We start from the raw sequence: 19,337 nt of genomic DNA, 5'->3' as shown, positions 1-19,337 counted from the left end.
TTCGCAACTTAAAATATAGGAACATTGGTAGTATGTTCACAGAATGTCTTATGGTAACATTCCAGGAATAATTTAAACAGATGTTCACCGAATGTTCCCTAAATGTCCAGGACATTCAAATATTGATAGAACTTTGGTAGTACATTCCTGGAATGTTGTGTGTTGTTAGGGATTGTTTCACTTTCTGGAAATCTCAAAACAACCCAAGGCATTTCTTCAACAAATTCTTTGTAGGTTTCCAGTGTTCCATAAAAAAAAGATATGTAACTTATTAAAATATTGTAGAATTTTATGATTTTATGTGCAATAAGATTGCTTTTTGATAATAGTTCAGTAGTGCTCTTCAATAAATAAGGTAATAAAAATAATAAAAACAATAAAATACAGGCTGCATATGCCCAAAATAACCATATAGGTGCAGTTTTAATTTTTTTAATATCAGCCTAACATGCATGCATATCTCCACTTTTTTTATTTCACAAATACAGAAGCTACAAATATAACAACTCTTTCTTGATAATAAAAAATAAACCAACTTTAAGGTTGATCTTACTATAATGACGAACATTTCTTCACCATTTTTTAACAATTTTTTGTAATTTCTTTTTTATGTAATTGAGAGTTAGTTGGTGTAAAAGGTTTACGTATAATAATTTATTCTAATTTTAACTACGAGCCTATACTGAATCAATATATATGATGGAACTCTTTTAAATAACTGGAACTGGGACTATTTAAAAGTAATTTTAAAAGAAAATTAAAAAGTATTTAAAAAATGGTCAAGGAACATTTCTCAGTAGGGTAAGACCAACCTTAATAAATACCGAATCACCATGCAGGAAGCATCTTAATTGTTACATATATTACTATTCAGTGCAGTAGAGGTGCAACTACAAATTTGTTATTGTAAGGCATTCTACAGCATTTTAATGCTATATCTGATATTGGCCAATATTTTAAAGTACTTAAATTTTCTACTAAAAATATATCCAAGTTTGATGAATTACAAGGAATGTTAAAAAAGTCAGATTTACAGCCGGTTTCCGAAAGGATGATCATCTCAAAAATTATGTAATCGATGGTTAATCGTTGATCAAATGCATTTTGAGTTTCAATAACACCAGTTAAACGGGAGTTCAATAACAGTCGATCATATGATTTAACAAACGATTAATCGTTAGTTAACAGTCGATCATAAGTGTTTTGAGTTTCCGAAACGCTGATTAACCAATTTCGCATGTCACACGGTGACCAAAAGGAACTGTCACCTAATTTGAGGTTATTGGTTGATTAAAGGGCTGTTAATGTTTATAAATAGTTGTTTTTAGTTATTAAATAGAGTTTTTTAGTTATTATATAGGTGAAATAGTTATTAAATAAAGGGTATTGTAATGTTTAATTAAAATTATTAGTTATTTAATTATAATTTAATTTTTAAAATTAATTAATTTAATTTAAGCCAAAAGCAAAGAATATTTTTCAAATAAACATTTCTTTCTGTTTTCTAAGAGCAGTAAAGTGTATTTTGAATTAAATAAATGACATATATTCTTCTTTTTATGTCAATAAATTTAATCAAAGAAATTTATGTATAAGTAATTATGTTAATGTTTATATTACTGATTAGAGAATTCAATTACCTTTCAAATGAGCCACCACACGACCCCTATTCTAATTTAAAAAAATCATCGATGACGTAATCACGCCCAGATGGGTGACGTCACTAGTATGATAATAATGCCAAAAAGTCATAATTTAAAAATAAAAATTGACCTGTTTCGGGATTTTTTCCAAAATCGTCCATTCTCGAGAAAATGAATTTATTCTAACCTTTACATGCTCACTGTATATTGGGCTGCACACACATGTAGATGGTGCTACAGGGGAGCATTAGTTTAGCTCTACTTCAACATATTGTGTTAGTGTGAAAATAAAAAAATAATGTTTAATTTTAAATATTTAATTTAGAATTACTACTTACCTTTTGTTAAATAACTGTTGTATAAAGATTAGATTTGGTTGCCAATTAAATCCAACATTGGGATATGCAATATGATATCTGCTTAATATCACATACAATAGATGACATGAAGAACGTGATAAGGAAGCTGAAGGGAAAGGCAGATGAGGTTGGTCTTAAAATCATCACTAATAAGATAGTAGAGATGAGAATAGGAATAAATGAGCATGGTAAACTATACATCAATCAAGAAGAAATAAAACAGGTTAAAGAATTCTGCTACCTTGATAGTATAATAGTGCAAAAGTTGGAGTCCAGGTAAACATTAAACATAGAATAGGAAAAAGAACAACAGACAACAGGCCTTTGAAATCCTCTTATATCATATCTCAACATAAATTAGCCAAAACACATTTAATAGTATCATCAAATCAATACTACTATATAGGAATATGGGAGTGAGACATGAACAATTTCAGAAGGAAATGCAAGGAAAAGTTTTTGTAAATAGATTCCCACAAAATATTCTGAAGATGTATTGGCCCAACACCATAACAAATGAAGAATTGTGGAATGCATTAAGACAAAGAAGCAGAGGACGAAGCTAGTAGGTAATAACTCATTCTAACAGGTGGGTAAATAAACTTTGAAAAACACATTTTTTATTAATTTTATTATTTAAAGAAATTACAATTTTTATTTAAAATTACTTTAATAGGTACATACCTAACCACTATTACCTAATAATTTATGAGTTCGAATTTTTTTATTTGAAGCTCTACTTCTAAAATTTCTTTTTTTCTTGTTGAAAAATACTATCTTACTTCTTCTTTCTAGTCTTGCTGTTTCAATTTTTTTTTTTTTTTTTTTGTAAAAGATACATTAAGGGCCGGTTGTTCGAACGCTAATCAACAATGATCATTATTAAATATTTAATTACTGTCACCAAAACTGTCAACGTCAACTTTGTTTGGGTTGCTGAAAACATAATTAATTACAATTATGAGATTTATTATTAATTATGTTAATAATTATTGTTATACTAATTCATTATAGTCTTAGAATTGTCAATAATTATGTTTTAACAATTGACATTGACAGTAATTAATAATTTGATAATGATCATTGTTGATTAGCGTTCGAACAACCGGCCCTAAGAGTTTCGCTCCCTACATCTTTTAATTTTTTATTTTTTGAACGAGCCTGAGACATCTTGGCTGTCTTCTTGGGCAGGACAGCAGTTGTTGTGGGTGTACTGAGCAGCACAGTGGAAGTAGAGGGTACATTGGACATCTGCTATGTGTCTTCCAATTGTAGGTAATCTACTTCCACTTGACTATCTTGTGCAACTATAAAAATAAAAAAATTTCAATAGATGTACCAGATAGTTTTTTCTTTATAAAAAAATCTTTCTCGAATTAGGTAGGTAGTTACTTTTATTTATCTACTTTAGCTATCTTAATAGCTAAGTTAATAATCCACCTTAATTTAGAATTGGAATAAATAATTATAATAATTAATTCATATTAATAATATTTATAGATATTAATTCTCATATTTTGAGTTTGCTTAAATTTGGTTTACAAAAGATCTTTTTTTGTTTAATGATGTCTATAGATAGGGCTATGTCTGGCTATGGGTAACCGCTTATCACCCTTGTTATCAGATTTATTATTGATCAACATAGAAATAATATCTTTAACAATCAAGCTTTAAACAATAATACCTTTCAAAAAATCTTAAATTGGCTTAGAACTGTAGGATACAATATCCATTTTAGATGGAAATCTTTCAGATGCCAAAAACATTCTAGATTCACTCAAAAACTTACATCCTGATGTATGTACGTTGGAAACAATGGATAAACTTAAGTTTATCTTTAGAAAACCGACTAGACCGACTATACCATACCTCCCTCTTCTAATCATCCTTTTTAACAGAAGGTGGCTTCTTTCTATTGCTACATCCATCGAATACATGAACCTAGCATTATCAGATAATAGTTTTAAATAGTTAAACTAATGGTCACTCTACTACATTTGTGGATAACGTGCTGAACAAAAAAAATGTTCTAATTCAGAAGTTTTGTACAGATCAAGACCATATACAGGTTATTGTTCAGATAATATTGGAAATATTGATCAGGCTTTATATATATAAATAAATTTAAAATTAGTTACCTTTATTTAAATAAATTAATAAAATAAGGACTCACCAGATGTGAAGAAACCAGATGCACTGTAACAACTGTTGGGTAAAGATTGGATTTGATTGCCAATCAAACCCAACATTTGTGCCCCTACATCTGTGAGACGAGGCCTAAATGTGCCACCACCAGAGTGCAAGTATGTCTTTCTGAAAACAATTCATTAGTTCATTACTGATTAAGAAATGAATGGGTTAAAATCAAAGTGGTGTAAGTCATATTCTTGAAATGATGTAAGCCCTATTTTATAATCTTGATATTATATACATAGACCTCTTCAGAGAAAAAGTGGTGTGTAAGTTTTTACTGTAAATACTTACACCACTTTTCCTGATGAAAAAATGTCTATTTGTCAAAGTTATAAAGCAAGACTTCCATCATTTCACAAATATGACTACACCTCTTTGGCGTTAACACCCTCAAATACTAAACTTCTATTGTCTCAACACTAGGTTAGTTCCCATCATGAAATTAGTTTCATTGGATTATATTTTTATAAAAATATTCCACTCAGAAATGGTGTAATTCGACTGACCTGGTGTTAAGAGCTTTAAATTTAAGTATACCTACTTTGTCCGCAGTTTGGTCTCTCTTCAACTGGTCCAAAACCTTCTGCTCATTATATTTTTGAATCTGCAATGTAATTAATCCATATAGCTTTAAATCAACCGAAAGTTTTATACACTTACATTTTCCATTGCTACTTTTCAGTGTTCAGCTGCTTGGGAGTTCTGGGAAATTCAGCGCTGGCCTTAAATTCCAGTGCTATTTTTTCCCAGGTTTCATTGTTTTGGTTGGTGGACATAGCATTGGTACATTATTTGTTTTCAATTATAATATGCTTGTATCTGAAAACAAAAATATAATTAGAAATTTGTTCTATAAGTTAGACAATTTCGTACTTACTTTCCAATTATTTCCAACAGCAAACATTTCTCTCTCTCAGTATAATTTTTGCGTGGAGGATTTCCGTTGGTATTGCTCATTTTTAATATATTTTTTAATTTTATAAATTATGTAGTTATTCTTCTTCTTCCTTTTTTTTGGGTTTCGATTTTTTTTTAATCATTTACCCCTTAGACAAGGAAAGAGAGTACCCAGTACATGTTATTGGTTATGCGCGTCTTGCTCAAGGCAATGCACAACCAGGTGTCCTGTCAACTTCAGATCTATTTTTTTTTTTGGTCCTATGTGGTCCTTGTCCTTCTTCTTGTTTTTCTGTAGATAGAGGGGGAAAAGTGTTACAACATTTAGGCCCGTATTCATAGTCGGTACTCAAGTCAGCGTCGATGCTTAAGGTCGACCTTGAACAAATTTGTGTTTCATAAACCGTACTAAACGTGAAATGCGGCGGTCTTGAAGAGCCAAAAAATGACACTAATGACAGCTAAGTCTCAAGTCGTCGATAGAGCTGCGGCTAAAACCTTAGAATATAAAATAAACCAGGAAGGAGTACAATGCGAAATGACTCCGAGCCAGGAAGGAGGTTGCAAATGGCGATCAGCTGTCAGATTTGCTTTCTATCTCCAGTGACGTACCTTTGAAGGAGGGAAGAAAATAAATTCTTAACGATTTTATTACATCTTTGATGTTAAAGAAACAGCTATAGATCAAGAGAAAATACGTATTAATATAATATTTTGTTGAAAAGTCAGTTAAATAACATTTTATTATACTAATAACTTCAGTTAATTGATTGCATATACAGGAGCTTTACCAGATGGTACGCCTATGCACACAGCTGATCCAATACACAAACACCTTCTACCTCGTTGACAAAAACTTATGAGTCATCCACAGACGTTCAAGATGGCCAGTTCCGCTAGAAATTTAAGGTGTTGTTGATATATGACAGACTCCTTCCTGTTCTTTTATATTCTAAGGCTAAAACTCGCCCTGATGGAATACAGTGTTGCCAGATTTACTGTTCCGTTCCGTCACAAATCATCTGTCATTCAAGTCATTCTGTCAAGAAAAAATTTGGTTTTGTTTTCAGTTTGTTTCAGTTTTGTTGAAGTTCTATTTTCTATTTGGTTTGGTTCTATTTTTTAGTCATGAAGTTAAGTAGTATCGTGGGATATTTGAAGTTCTTGGGTACTCAAAATTCAAGAAGTTTTAAAAGGAAAATAAGTTTTAAACTCTGGTCATCTTATTTTGGCTGGAAAAATAGAGGAAAGTTCTGAGCATACCATCAAAATATAATATGGTTTATTCCTTCAGTCAGGTCCAATCCCCACGAAATTAAAGGAACCCTATCTTTCACAAATGGCATGAGCATTAGCCAAATGTTATGTTCTTGTAAAGCAGAAAATAGTGGAAAATGTAAACATGTCTCTACTCTTGTTAAATGTAAGTATAAGGTATGTAAAGTTCCAAAAATAAATGCAATCATGAAAGGAATATTTTTTATTTTACATTGATATTGTTTTAGGGAAAATGTGAAATTAATGGAACATTCAGTACATAAGTTGAAAAAACGTTAACAGATTGGCAAATGAAGACCATTTTTAATTGATCTAAACATTTATAGAAACAAAGTACCTATATGGTTAATATAAAATATTACCTGCCTGAAGTAACTTGATGTACAAATCAATAGTAACCATAATTTTTTTCCCAGGGCCAGTGAGAAACAATGTGCATTTCATTTCTAATAGCCACTTTACACGATGCAACTAATTGCGCAATTAATTGCACAATTTCTTGCAGCAGTAGAAATTGCATCGTGTCATACGAGAATTGCACAGAAAAGCTGCAACTCCTTGCTGCAATAATAAGTTGCAGCTAAATAGAACATGTCCTATTTTTCATGCAATTTTTTCTGCAATTTGGTAATATTTTTAGTAACTTTGATGCTACACTGTTTGTGTTTTTACTTTTCTGTCAACAATTAAAAGTGTTTGATGACATTGACATTCTGTCATTCTCAAATCTCAATTTCAAAGTCACACTTTGCTTTTGTGGACATTTTTCTGGTTGAAATTTTATTTATTGTTGTATTGTTTGAAATTCTTTTTTACCGATAGAATGGATAACTATAAGATTATTCTTGGGACGTCCGCAATACTGCTTGCCGCAGCAGCTATGAAACTGCGACAAGAGAAAAGCAAGAAAAAAACACGGCGTTGTTGGGTTAGGCCCTGGTTATCAAATGGAGATATAAGTAAAGGTAATTTAAATCTGGTAGAGGAGTTCAATGAACCCTCTATATATTTAAATTATGTCAGGATGGATGAGAATGCTTTTGAGCGCCTATTACATTTAGTCACACCAGACATTGAGAAGCAGAATACTGTCATGAGGGAGTCAATCTCTGCAAAACACCGACTGATAATAACCCTTAGGTTCTTGGCAACGGGTAACTCTTATAGAAGCCTAATGTACGAATTTAGAGTGTCTGAATCGACAATATCAAAATTTGTACCTGAAGTATGTGCTTCAATTTATAAACGATTGAAAGATCAATACTTGAAAGTAAGTAGAACTTATGCTTCTTAAGAATGAGATGGTTATTTTTTTTATATTTCTTTTAGGTGCCTAATACTGCAGCAGATTGGCTGAATATCGCAGAAGAATTTCAGAATATTTGGAACTTTCCACACTGCTTGGGAGCCATGGATGGAAAACACATCGTGTTTAAAGCTCCAAGTAGTGCTGGATCTACATATTTTAATTATAAAGGCACACACAGCATCGTGCTTTTGGCTTTGGTGGATGCACGTTACAATTTTTTATATGTGGATGTTGGGGTAAATGGCAGAATCTCAGATGGGGGTGTTTTTCATCGGAGCTCCCTTAATGCCGCCATAAGGGATAATGTTTTAAATTTCCCAATTGAAGCTCCATTGGCTGGTAGGCAAAGAATTATGCCATATGTAATAGTGGCAGATTCAGCCTTTGCCCTTCAGAAAAATATAATGAAGCCGTTTCCATTTAGAAATCTGACGCCTTTCCAGCAAATCTACAACTACCGCCTTAGCCGAGCAAGACGTGTTGTAGAAAATGCTTTTGGGATTTTGGCCAATCGTTTTAGGGTCTTTCAAAGTGTAATTGGTCTCTCGGCAGATAAGGTGGAAATAATTACTTTGGCCTGTTGTGCACTGCACAACTATTTAAGCAGTGTGTGTGTATCACGGTACAGAAGTGATCTGGATAAAAAAATCTCTTTTAAATTTAGTTTGAGCCAACAAGGGGGAAATAGATCAAACACAGAAGCACAAGAAATAAGAGAAGAGTTTGTACAATATTTTAATACTGTGGGAAGGGTGACATGGCAAGACAATAATTGCTAATTTTATTCTTTCTTTTTATTTTTTATTGGCCTCCATCTTCTATGATCTTGTGCTTCCATTTCCCATTATTGTACCCCAAATTCTAGATAAATCGGCTTCAACATCATGCCTCCATCTTTTTCTCATATGGCCTCCAATTTTCAACCATCTTGTCTTTCAAAGAACACAGTCTTTACCTCTAGGTTATTTTATCCAGTTAGCTTTTATATGATTATTTAGATTTTAAACTAAGTTTTTAGTAATGTAGAGTCACCAATTCAGCATTGTGGCACCTTGTTTAATCACCAGTCAATTCATCTCTTTGAGGAACAAATATCATTCTCAACAGTTCATATTTCACTTTCATATATGTAACAACTGGGCAAATAATTGATGTGTACAGTATTAATTTAGATTGTCTTATTAGCAGCTTCGATCTTATTAATGTTGAAATAGAGTATAATGCTCTATTTCCTGCAGCTATTCATGCTGAGACTATCTTCTGCCATGAGATTGTCAGCCAGAATTACTGCCTCTAGGTATTATATATCAATTCTTTTAGTACTTCTTACTTGTGATTATTAATAGTTATGTTCTGGCTAACTCTTGGTCTTAGATTTTTGGTTACTTGAATGTATGCTGTCTTTTTTTCATTTATTCAGAGACTCACAAGTCTATACCAAAATATTACTATTCAACAGGTTTGAGTGAACCTTGTCTTCTACTAACAAACTTGTATTTTCATGTGGAACCTGACTATCATTTTTTCTAATTTGTAAGTATTGAATCTTTTTGTCAGTAAAATCAATATGAATCCATTTGATTTCATTAAGCTTAATTCTCCATGATTTAGTTCAATTATTATTGATCTGATCTACGGAGTTCTACAGTTTGTGTGTGTTCTGTCAGATTTCTTTGACTGTGGACTTAATCCATTAGTGTAACTAAAATTACTTTTATGAGATATCTCTTATACCCATTATATTTTTGAATTTGAAAAAACTTATTTGATAATAATTTACAAATACACATTAGAAGTTATCTCTTTTAGTAATTTTTTCTTTTTATATTGTCGTTTTAATTTTTTTTATTTTATGATTAGATAATATAGTCTGTACAAAGTTGCTTCGTGAGGTTGTTTGCCAGGTTTAGGCATCATTATCTCCGTTAACTGAAATAATTGGGGAGATCATTCCGGTTAAAAGTAACATTGTTTTTTGTATTCTTCTTGTTACCTATCAGTTGTATTCTTTACATATTATATAGATATGCTGTTTACTTAGTTTTAAGTTTAAATTTCAAATAATTTTGATTCTAAAATAAGTTTTTTTTTAGTTATGTTTGTTTATAAGTAATCTACATTTATTTTGAATTTTTCTATAGACACACACAGATGTTTTCACATCTAGGTGTCTTTCTATATATTATATTTATACCTACTTAAAATTGTAAAATTTTGGCTAATAAAATTGAATTGAATTGAATATATGTAAATACAGAATAAAGCAATAAAGTAAAGAAAAAAATAAAGATGTTAATAATAAAAAACATATGTGTTGTATGTTATGTATGTACCTCAGAGCCAAACTGTATTAACTTAATTTTTTTGAAAAATTGTATTATTTCACTTTCTACGTAACAAACTTCACATCTTTCATATGCGATACAATATTAAATCCTATTTAATGTGGTTCCAAAGATAGGGTACGTTAAAGTGTATTAAGTCCCACCATAGCTCCGTAGTTATATTTCTTTTAAACTGCTATCCTGTAAAATTTAAATTTTGTGAGTTAATACAGTTTAGCTCTGAGGTACAGATATGTAATTGTGTTCTTTAGTTGTATGAAAGCAGTGTTGACAAATTAACATCAAATTGTTTCCGTTTTGCAATAATTTACTTTTTATTGACGAAATTATTGAAACTGTAACTATTGAGCTGTTTCGGTTAAAGGAGGTTTTGCTGTATGCTTTATTTCTGTTTCTTGTTCATTAGAAGTAATAAGATTAATTTGTATCTTTTCATCATTTAATTCAATTTATTCTTGAAGTTCTTCTCCGTCATGGGGTTGAAATGTATTTTCGAAGTGATGTGCAAATCTCATTGCTTTTTGTTCCTTGCCCAGGTGCCATCTCTAGTCCAAATAGAAGGGTTTTGTATGATTGAATAGAATAGAAATTTGTCTCTTTATCAGCAGTTGGTTCATTGAGACACTTCCCTATGGATTCGTGTTGAATGAGTATTTCTGGTCCACCATTAATGAGAATAAATATGGGCTTCATACAAAACACTGATGCAGCGCCATTTGCACACGAAAATTCAATTTATACTGACTTTTCCAAGGCCTTTGACGGAGTAAATCATGAACTCCTGATTCAAAAGCTTAGCTCCTATGGCATAAGTGGACCTTTGTTGCAGTGGTTACAGAGTTATTTAACCGAAAGATTTCAACAAGTTCGAGTAAACCACTTTTACTCACAAACCTTTCCAGTTAAGTCAGGTGTACCACAGGGGTCCCATTTGGGTCCATTACTCTTTAATATATTTATTAATGATATTACCAACTGTTTTCACGATTGTAACGCCTTGCTATTTGCTGATGACTTGAAGTGCTTTAAAGTTATAAAAAATCATTATGATGCTGCCATACTGCAATCAGAACTGAATAACCTCTCTGCATGGTGTTCACTTAACGGTATGAACCTAAATTCAATCAAATGTCATGTAATTAACTTTAACTGTACTCACCACCCAATATTATCAAACTATTACATTGATGGCCAATTGCTCAACACTGTTAATAAAATCAAGGACTTGGGGATTACACTGGAAAACTCTCTTTGTTTCAATACTCACATCATCAATGTCATTCAAACATCTATGAAAATGCTGGGTTTTGTAAAAAGAACAACTCGTGATTTTACAAACATATCCAGTATTAGAGTTCTTTACTTCTCTTTGGTCAGGTCTCACCTCGAGTATTGTTCTTCAGTGTGGTCCCCACACTACTTGGTCTACATTAGGAAACTTGAACAAGTCCAAAATAGTTTCTTCCGTTACATTGCTTTTAAGCTTCATACCTATCAAGATTACGCTGTATGGCAGCATCAACTGCAGGTCCCTTCTCTTGCAAGCAGGAGAAAACAAAGGGACCTTTTGCTATTATTCAAGATCTTAAATGGTATATGCAGTTGTTCTCAACTACTTAATAAGATCGCACTGTTTGTACCACCTCGCACCACTAGACAAGTGCGAACATTTTATGTACCATTCCACAGGTTTAATTATTCACTTTTTTCGTTCGTACCCAGAGTCTTGAATTTAGCAAACTCCCTTTACAATTTACAACTGTTCGACAACTCCATCAGTCGTTTTAAAAGAAATTTACATGGGATCAATATTTGAGTGAAGCGTCTGTAATTTGTTAACTTGGTTTTATGATATTATTTCATAGTACATATTTACTTCTAATATTATATTTATATTTCTGTATGTCTGTTTCTTATATTACACTGTACACTATGTATTTTTGTAGAATTGGGCTTGCCCGTAAATAAATAAATAAATAATAAAAAATTGTCAGTCACACCTGCACTTGTTCTAACACTACTTGTTTCCCCTCATACATTATCAAGACAGTAAAATATAAAAATAACAGGTTTTCCTCCTATCTAGGTTATACTGTTTCGATTTTTTAAAAGTTTCGTAAGATTGTAAAATGATATACAGTACAACCTGCCATATCCGGACGGTTCTGCGCCGTCCGGATCTACCGAAATCTATCAAGAAAGGCAGTTCCTGCTGTTGGACAACGCACTAAAAGAAGAACTAAAAGATGGCGAAATGATGTATTATAAAATCTATAAAACGTGTCCAGGGCCGGCGATAACGGGTCTGCAAGGGATGCACTGCAGGCGGGCGCCTCTGCTTGGAGGGCGCCAAAATGAACTTTTTTGGCTGGTATTATGCAAAATACTAATGTAAAAAAAGCCGAAGGGCACCTATACTAGTTTTGCAGGCCGGCACCTTATACCCTAGCGCCGGTACTGAACGTGTCTATCGACGAAAGTTATTGACGGCGTTAATTACTGGAATGTATGAAGGAGAAAACGTTTCAGAGACTGTAAAAGAAGTAGTGGTGTTGATATCTGACCTGTAAAAGTACATTTGTACATTATTACCAATAAATACTCTACTCTAATATATCCGGATTTTTTCATATCCGGATCAATGTGGCGACAGACCACAGGTTTGACTGTAATGATGAAATTACAATAAAATGTGAAATCAAAATAAAGTGAATAATTTTTTAACCTTTATGTAAGTAACAATTTAACAGTAATTGTGGAAAAAGGTGGCTGAGAAGGAAATGACAAATACAGAAAAACTACTGTAAATAAAAGCATCAAATAACCCAAAATATAAGTAGAGACATAAAAAATGAATCAACAAAACAAAATCTTAAGGAATCTGAACTATCAAAAAGATAGCGATTAATCATTAGGTAGAGCCACGAGGAGACTCAAGAGACCAATAAGACAACATCCATCCATAACAAAATCTGATGGAGGACGGGCTAAAAGTATCCAAGACTGACATATATTTGCTGATCACTTGGGAAATACTTTTAATTGTATGATATGCAATCAGAGGATGACAACTTTCCAACAACATATGAAAATATTAGAGAGACAAAGCAATTAGTACCTAATAGTAATTCAATACATAATTAATTAGACTTACATATTCCCGAATATGCTGGAAGGTGGCATAAATAACTATGATAGCAAAAGCTGGGAAACCTAGATGTTAGGTTGAGATGGAAAGAACACATCAAAAAGAAAAAAAAATAGAATAAAACATAACGAAACAAAATAATTTTTTAACGTTTATTTAAGTAATAATTACTAAATGTACTTCCATGTATGCTAATGTGTATATATGTGAATTAAACGCTATTGTATATGTCATTTAAGCACTGATTAGTCAAACCTTCCACGTTTGAATAAGTATCAACAGAGTGATATGTCGATATTTGAGCATTCCCACTTGACAGTCAAGCATCAGACAGAGTTGACTGACTAAGCGCGGATGCTGAAATATTGATATATCACTCTATTGTTACCTATTCCAATGCGGAAGGTTTGACTAATTTGTGCTCAAGTTACATATATAATGGCGTTTAATTCACATATATACATGTTAGTAACATGTATACTAACTTATACACAAATAAGAACTTATAAACAATTACAAAATAACTTAAAAAAAACCATACTAACTATATTAACATGTATATATGTGAATTAAACTCCATTACATATGTCATTGGAGCACAAATTAGTCAAACCTTCCGCATTTGAATAGGTATCACAATAAAGTGATACGTAAATATCAAAACGTGGAAGGTTTAACTAATTTGTTCTCAAATGACATATATAATTGTGTTTAATTAACATATATATATATATATATACATACATATACAGTGATCAGCGTATTAATAATCAGCAAAAGATGGAGAACACATCAAGTTGTGAGATAAAAAGAAACGAAATTAGTGGGGTGGGAGATTTAGCGACAAAAACCTATAAATTTACATTCTACTTATTATTTCCCACTTTTAGATGTATCGGATGAGTTTGGCAACTGCCACTGTGACAGTTTTAGTTGACATACTTCTCTGATACGTCTAAAGGTGCGAAATAATAAATAAAATGTAAGTTTATTTGTTTTTATCGCTAAATCTCTCACCTCCACTAGTTTCATTTCTTTTTATCACACAACTTAATTTGTTATTCAGCCAGTTATTAGCGAGCTCATCACTGTATAATAGTGTATAGCCCCTGGCCAAATTTTTAGAGGCACTATAAGATTTTATAAAAAATGTTATAATTATTAGGTGATACGCAATAGGTTTTTTTGAATATACCAGACACACTGTATGTTGTTTGGTTATCCATTTATTGTCAATATTTCATCACAAATAAAATATCATGTTTAATGAACAAATATATATATTTATTGACTCTTGAAGGAAACAATAAAACGACAATTAAATGTTAATATTTTGTTGAGCCACCTTTAGCCACTATTGTAGCTTTTATTTTGCACAGCATATTATCGTTTGTTTTTCTTCAAGAGCCAATAAAAACATATTTGTTCATTAATAATGTTTTATTTGTGATAAAAGATATACAATTAAATAGGCAATCAAACAACATACATTCTGTCTGGTACATACAAAAAACCTATTTAGTATCACCTCATAATTAACATTGTTTATAAAATCTTATGTGTCAAATAATTTGGGTAGGGATATATTATACATACATATATATTAACTTATTTTAATCTTCTTCTGACTCCTCCGCTTGGGCATCATATACTGTGCTCAAAATTTTTCTTTTTGTAGTCTGAAGTCTTTTACAGTTCTTAACAAGTTTGAGCTCATCTCCAAGCATTCTACAACAAATTATTACTGTTAGAAAACACAAAGCTACAGTTTATCTAAAACCCATTTGGGGTTATCATCCCATAATCATAGATTGGTTATCTATAGTCGGTTCGCTAAACTCAGACACAAATGGCTAATGATTTTAGTACATATTTCTTTTGTTTTTTGCCAATTTTGATAAAATTTGCAAAAATACTAAATATTTAGTAATTATTAACTATTTAGTAATTATTTTTTTGCCAATTTTATGAAATTGGCAAAATTACTAGCTTAAATCACTAGCCAGTTGAGTCTGAGTTTAGCGAACGGACTATATTTAGAGTATTGTAATTGTGAACCAATTATACATCCATAAGTATAAGTCGCTTTATATGGAAATACCCTTTAAGGAATACATAATTTTCGAAGTTCTATGTATAATAATCACAGACATACGTTATGAAGGTTAATTATACTATCTAGTAACTTGTCATGAAATGGAAATAATTAAATTACTCATAAACTACTAGAAAGAAACAAACATAGTCATTTAAATGAAATACGTAGAAATATAATAAAATTAATACATTAAGGGAAAAATAAAACAAAAATGTTTGTTTTTCTTCAAGAGCAGGGCTAACGGACCTTCATCCAAGTCATCTTTTCACACACACACATCATTTTGAATTTAACGAGTTAAAGTGAAGTCGACAAACTATGAAAGAAGGGTTTGGGATAAACTGTACATGTGATGTTACTGACCTGCAGAAGTTATCTATCGGGTCATTGCTCCAGTTAATCCCTGCATCGATTCTGTCCCTTGCTGTGGTCAAGGTATGTGTGGCATTTTTTATGAGTTGCTGTATGCCATCGTCATCTTCTTCATTAGGCCGTTTTCTTTTACCTTGACCCCTCCCACTCCTAGGGGCTGGCATCTGCTGTGGAGAGCTTCTACCCTGACACCCCATCTCGATCTTCAAACTACTTGTTGGAGTGTCAGCAAGTGTATAGTTATGTATATTGAAATCTTCCAGAGTGCCATCATATATGACACTTTCGTCTTCTCCAGTATCTATGCTTTCTGCTTCTTCTTCTTCATTATACTAAAAACAATATTATTTCAATAAATAACAAATTTTTAAGCCACTAAGCCTATTTCAAATTACCTTGTGAAACTCAAAATTAGTTGCACTCTCCCTTTCAGGATACGAATCTTCTTGAAAAAAATACAATAGCTCATAACACCATAAAGTGGGCACATATACCTCGTCCGCACCTGCACCACTTGACTTCGATCGCTTTATTTTGCGCAGTTCGGCGAGGTATTGTGTTCTTAAACCGTGAATCTTTTTCTTTAAATCCGCTTCAGTTATAGTTACACCGTGTTCTTTTAAATTGTTTTGTATGGACCACATGGCACTTTTTCTTTTTGATTTGTTTTTGTAGTCCTTTGATGTAACGGAATAGAGGCAGCTGTGCTTTTCCAGCTGCGTTATTAAAATTTTTACAATGTTTTTTGTCCATTGATAATTATTACTACTACAGCTCATTTTAAATAAACAACGAAACACTAAAAACAAACGAAATAGCAAAACACGCTGCTGAACAATCTAGAAACAAAAAGAGAAACAAAAACAATCTATTGACATGTGACAGACAAGCGTTTTGACTTTTGACTTGACAGTTTCTTCTGTTAACTGTCAAAGATTTTTCTGTCAATTTATGCAATTGCTTGCACCGTGTAATCACTTTATTGCAGAAAGCTAGTTGCAACCTATTGCAGAAATTCTTGCTGCAAGAACTTGTGCAATAAATTTCGAAATTACTTGCATCGTGTAAAGTGGCTATAAGTGTTCTAAGGAAAGATCTCATAAGAATAAATAGATCTGTACAATGAAGATTAACCTAATCTGTTTAACCATCGAAATTATTGTATTGTTATAAAAATAATCTCCATTTCATATTATTTACATTTACAAACATTAGCCTGGAATTTCATTGTGTCTACATTAGTGGCCATAGTCCCAAACCTACCCTAGTCAACGGAGGTACTGTCTTTCGCAGATGTGGTAATGCCGGGTTTGATACATTATTGCTAAATAAACTTTGTGAATAGTAACTTTTCATAAAATAGACAGAGTTTTAATAGTTTTCACTGTACTTAAATATTTTTTACATTCAGTGGTAATAACATTATATTTTGTTTTGGTATTTAAATTTACCTAAATATTTATAGAAATACCCAAGTAGCAATTTGTCGACGCGACAATGTTTTCTACCGCGTGGCAACGTTTTGTTACAACGTTGTTATTGCCTAGAAGACGACCCTATTCTGCACTAATTTGGTGGACGATTTTTGAGTTGTCTTGACGTTGCCTAGGCAACCTCCTATGAAGCAACATCGTTTCGTAAGCGTTGCATAAGACAACTGAAGCGACTATAAAAAGAACCTGCGCGTGCAATGGTTGCTCAAGGAGTCAGACTGGTTATGTTTTTTTACCTATATTTTTAACACCTGTATGGTGAATGCGAAAACCAAAAAGGTAACTATTTTGACATCGTATTAGGTATTTAAATTTATATAAATACATAAAGGACATAAAACAAAATTACCTGATCTGAAATTTATAAACGCATCTCAGATTACCGTCAAATATGGATATTTCACCTTTAAAAAACACACGCGCTACTTTTTTACGACATTTTTGACAAAAAATATGCAAATTTAAAAAAATCAAATTTTAATATAAAAGTCAAAATTTATGTTAAAGATGTTCTGTATAAATTTAATGTATTGATGGTGCTTTTAAAGGTATCAGAAAATGCCTGCATTTTTTATATTCTGTGTTTTCATTTTCTTTACATCCCAAAAAACTCAAGTAAAACCAAAATGGTGCATTAAACAATATTACCAATATTACTAAAAAAATACCTTACTACCAACCCTAGACCGATAAGACAACTTAGAAGTCCAATCGCCAACCAAACCCGGCCGCGCTGACTATCCCAACCATTTTAGAACGCACCCTCTTATTAGGTGACAGAGAGGTCATGTGACCAGTGTCAAAAGTGTAGCATTCTCCTTAACAGCGTTGCCACATTTAGGAGATTTCTACTTTTTTGATAGATTTTTGATATTTTTTAAAATATTCTAGTAGGTAATATTTTTTTGTAGATTTTTGGTATATTTCAACATTTTGTTATGACTAAAATAAAATTTGCTTTTTAATAGTATTCACCCCATTTCTAAATTAATTTTCAGACATTTGGTTACAATTTCCCAATGTCATTACCGAAAATAAGATTCAGGACGTAGATGATGAATATTACAGAGAAATGAAACTGGAAACTGGATTCTTGTGTAACAAACTTGCAGATTTCAAGTAACAGTGCAAGCAGTATTTCAGGTGTTATTGAAGAGTTCGGGCATTCGGTGAGCCTATTAGAAGCTAACGATGGAAAACTAAAATATCTAAACATATGTAACTTTGCAAAACACAAAATGTTGTGTTCACGAAACAATTGTTTGAAGAATTTGATCCAGACATGCAGATGTTAAAATTAGTGGATGACAAAATATTCTAGTTGTTAAATGTACCTATTCATTTTTTTCGAATCATGAGGAATAGGTCTGGATCCCGCGTATGAAAAAAAGTTGATTAATAGCAAGCTGAAATTTTGTTAATAGCTTAAGGGTGTCTAGTCGGACAAACTTTGATATATAGGAACACCGGAACAGGGGCAGTTTTAATTGTGGAACAGGTTAAAAATTTGGAACGGTCACACCACGAAAACGGCACATTTATTTTGTCCGACAGAACAGACCTAAACTCTTCGAACAGAGATTAAACTCTCATGCAAAAATCAGACTGCTATTTATCACCAAATGGGCGTTTTAATGAGTGGAACATGTAGAATATGTCAAATGACAGGAATTATGACAGGTGATAAATAGCAGTCTGATTTTTGCATGAGAGTTTAATATCTGTTCGGAGAGTTTAAGTCTGTTCTGTCGGACAAAATAAATGTGCCGTTTTCGTGGTGTGACCGTTCCAAATTTTTAACCTGTTCCACAATTAAATCTGCCCCTGTTCCAGTGTTCCCATATATCAAAGTTTATCCGACTAGACACCCTTAAGCTATTAACAAATTTTCAGCTTGCTATTAATCAACTTTTTTTTCATACGCGGGATCCAGACCTAGAAACTATAATAAGTATTTTTGAAAAATTTAAACGCAGAATGAAAGACTGCATTATTTAGAAAAACCAAAACGTTTCTTTTGAATGAGATATTTGGAATTAAAATGACACTACATTTTGTCTTTTTTTTCACCCCTGTAACTTATTAAAATAAACATTATAGAAGTTTTCAGGGACTTTCGGTCCTCGGTAATAACGTAATCTTTCTTTCTGCGTTTAAACTTTTCAAAATACTTATTAGTTTTCTCAGGATTCGCAAAAAATG

General features: G+C 32.0%; 2 protein-coding genes and 1 long non-coding RNA gene across 4 annotated transcripts; 1 reads left to right on the top strand and 2 right to left on the bottom strand.

Annotated features, from left to right (window-relative positions):
• Positions 1–3,105: 3,105 nt before the first annotated feature.
• LOC126881551 (uncharacterized) lies at positions 3,106–5,359 on the bottom strand. Its single transcript, XR_007696908.1, has 5 exons — positions 5,073–5,359; positions 4,856–5,014; positions 4,737–4,799; positions 4,176–4,315; positions 3,106–3,309 (listed from the first exon to the last, which is right to left on the bottom strand). It is a non-coding gene; the product is annotated as an uncharacterized LOC126881551 (long non-coding RNA).
• A 796-nt stretch (positions 5,360–6,155) lies between these two features.
• On the top strand, positions 6,156–11,927 carry LOC126881495 (uncharacterized). 2 transcript variants are annotated; one of them, XM_050645788.1, is made up of 3 exons: positions 6,156–6,515; positions 6,598–7,640; positions 7,700–11,927. In XM_050645788.1, the coding sequence occupies exons 2-3, from the start codon at positions 7,194–7,196 to the stop codon at positions 8,456–8,458; spliced, it is 1,206 nt and encodes a 401-aa protein (XP_050501745.1). In that variant the 5' UTR covers positions 6,156–6,515; positions 6,598–7,193; the 3' UTR covers positions 8,459–11,927. The 2 variants fall into 2 exon arrangements, with proteins under 2 accessions (XP_050501745.1, XP_050501743.1); XM_050645786.1 differs by having other exon boundaries at positions 6,156–6,526.
• A 1,383-nt stretch (positions 11,928–13,310) lies between these two features.
• Positions 13,311–16,504, bottom strand: LOC126881503 (uncharacterized). The gene is made up of 3 exons (XM_050645799.1): positions 16,038–16,504; positions 15,634–15,974; positions 13,311–14,900 (listed from the first exon to the last, which is right to left on the bottom strand). The coding sequence occupies exons 1-3, from the start codon at positions 16,419–16,421 to the stop codon at positions 14,786–14,788; spliced, it is 840 nt and encodes a 279-aa protein (XP_050501756.1). The 5' UTR covers positions 16,422–16,504; the 3' UTR covers positions 13,311–14,785.
• Positions 16,505–19,337: the final 2,833 nt, after the last annotated feature.

This window comes from Diabrotica virgifera, chromosome 1 (genome assembly GCF_917563875.1).
Source record: "Diabrotica virgifera virgifera chromosome 1, PGI_DIABVI_V3a".
Classification (NCBI taxonomy): Eukaryota; Metazoa; Arthropoda; class Insecta; order Coleoptera; family Chrysomelidae; genus Diabrotica; species Diabrotica virgifera.
This window is presented reverse-complemented; position numbering and strand designations above follow the sequence as displayed.

Excerpts from the sequence above, each read along its gene's own strand:
- LOC126881495 (XM_050645788.1), top strand. The coding sequence starts at position 7,194 with ATGGATAACTATAAGATTATTCTTGGGACGTCCGCAATACTGCTTGCC. Across the intron at positions 7,641-7,699 it reads TGAAAGATCAATACTTGAAA|GTGCCTAATACTGCAGCAGA; the intron begins GTAAGTAGAACT and ends TATTTCTTTTAG.
- LOC126881503 (XM_050645799.1), bottom strand. The coding sequence starts at position 16,421 with ATGAGCTGTAGTAGTAATAATTATCAATGGACAAAAAACATTGTAAAA. Across the intron at positions 15,975-16,037 it reads CTAATTTTGAGTTTCACAAG|TATAATGAAGAAGAAGAAGC; the intron begins GTAATTTGAAAT and ends TATTGTTTTTAG. Across the intron at positions 14,901-15,633 it reads CCGATAGATAACTTCTGCAG|AATGCTTGGAGATGAGCTCA; the intron begins GTCAGTAACATC and ends AATTTGTTGTAG.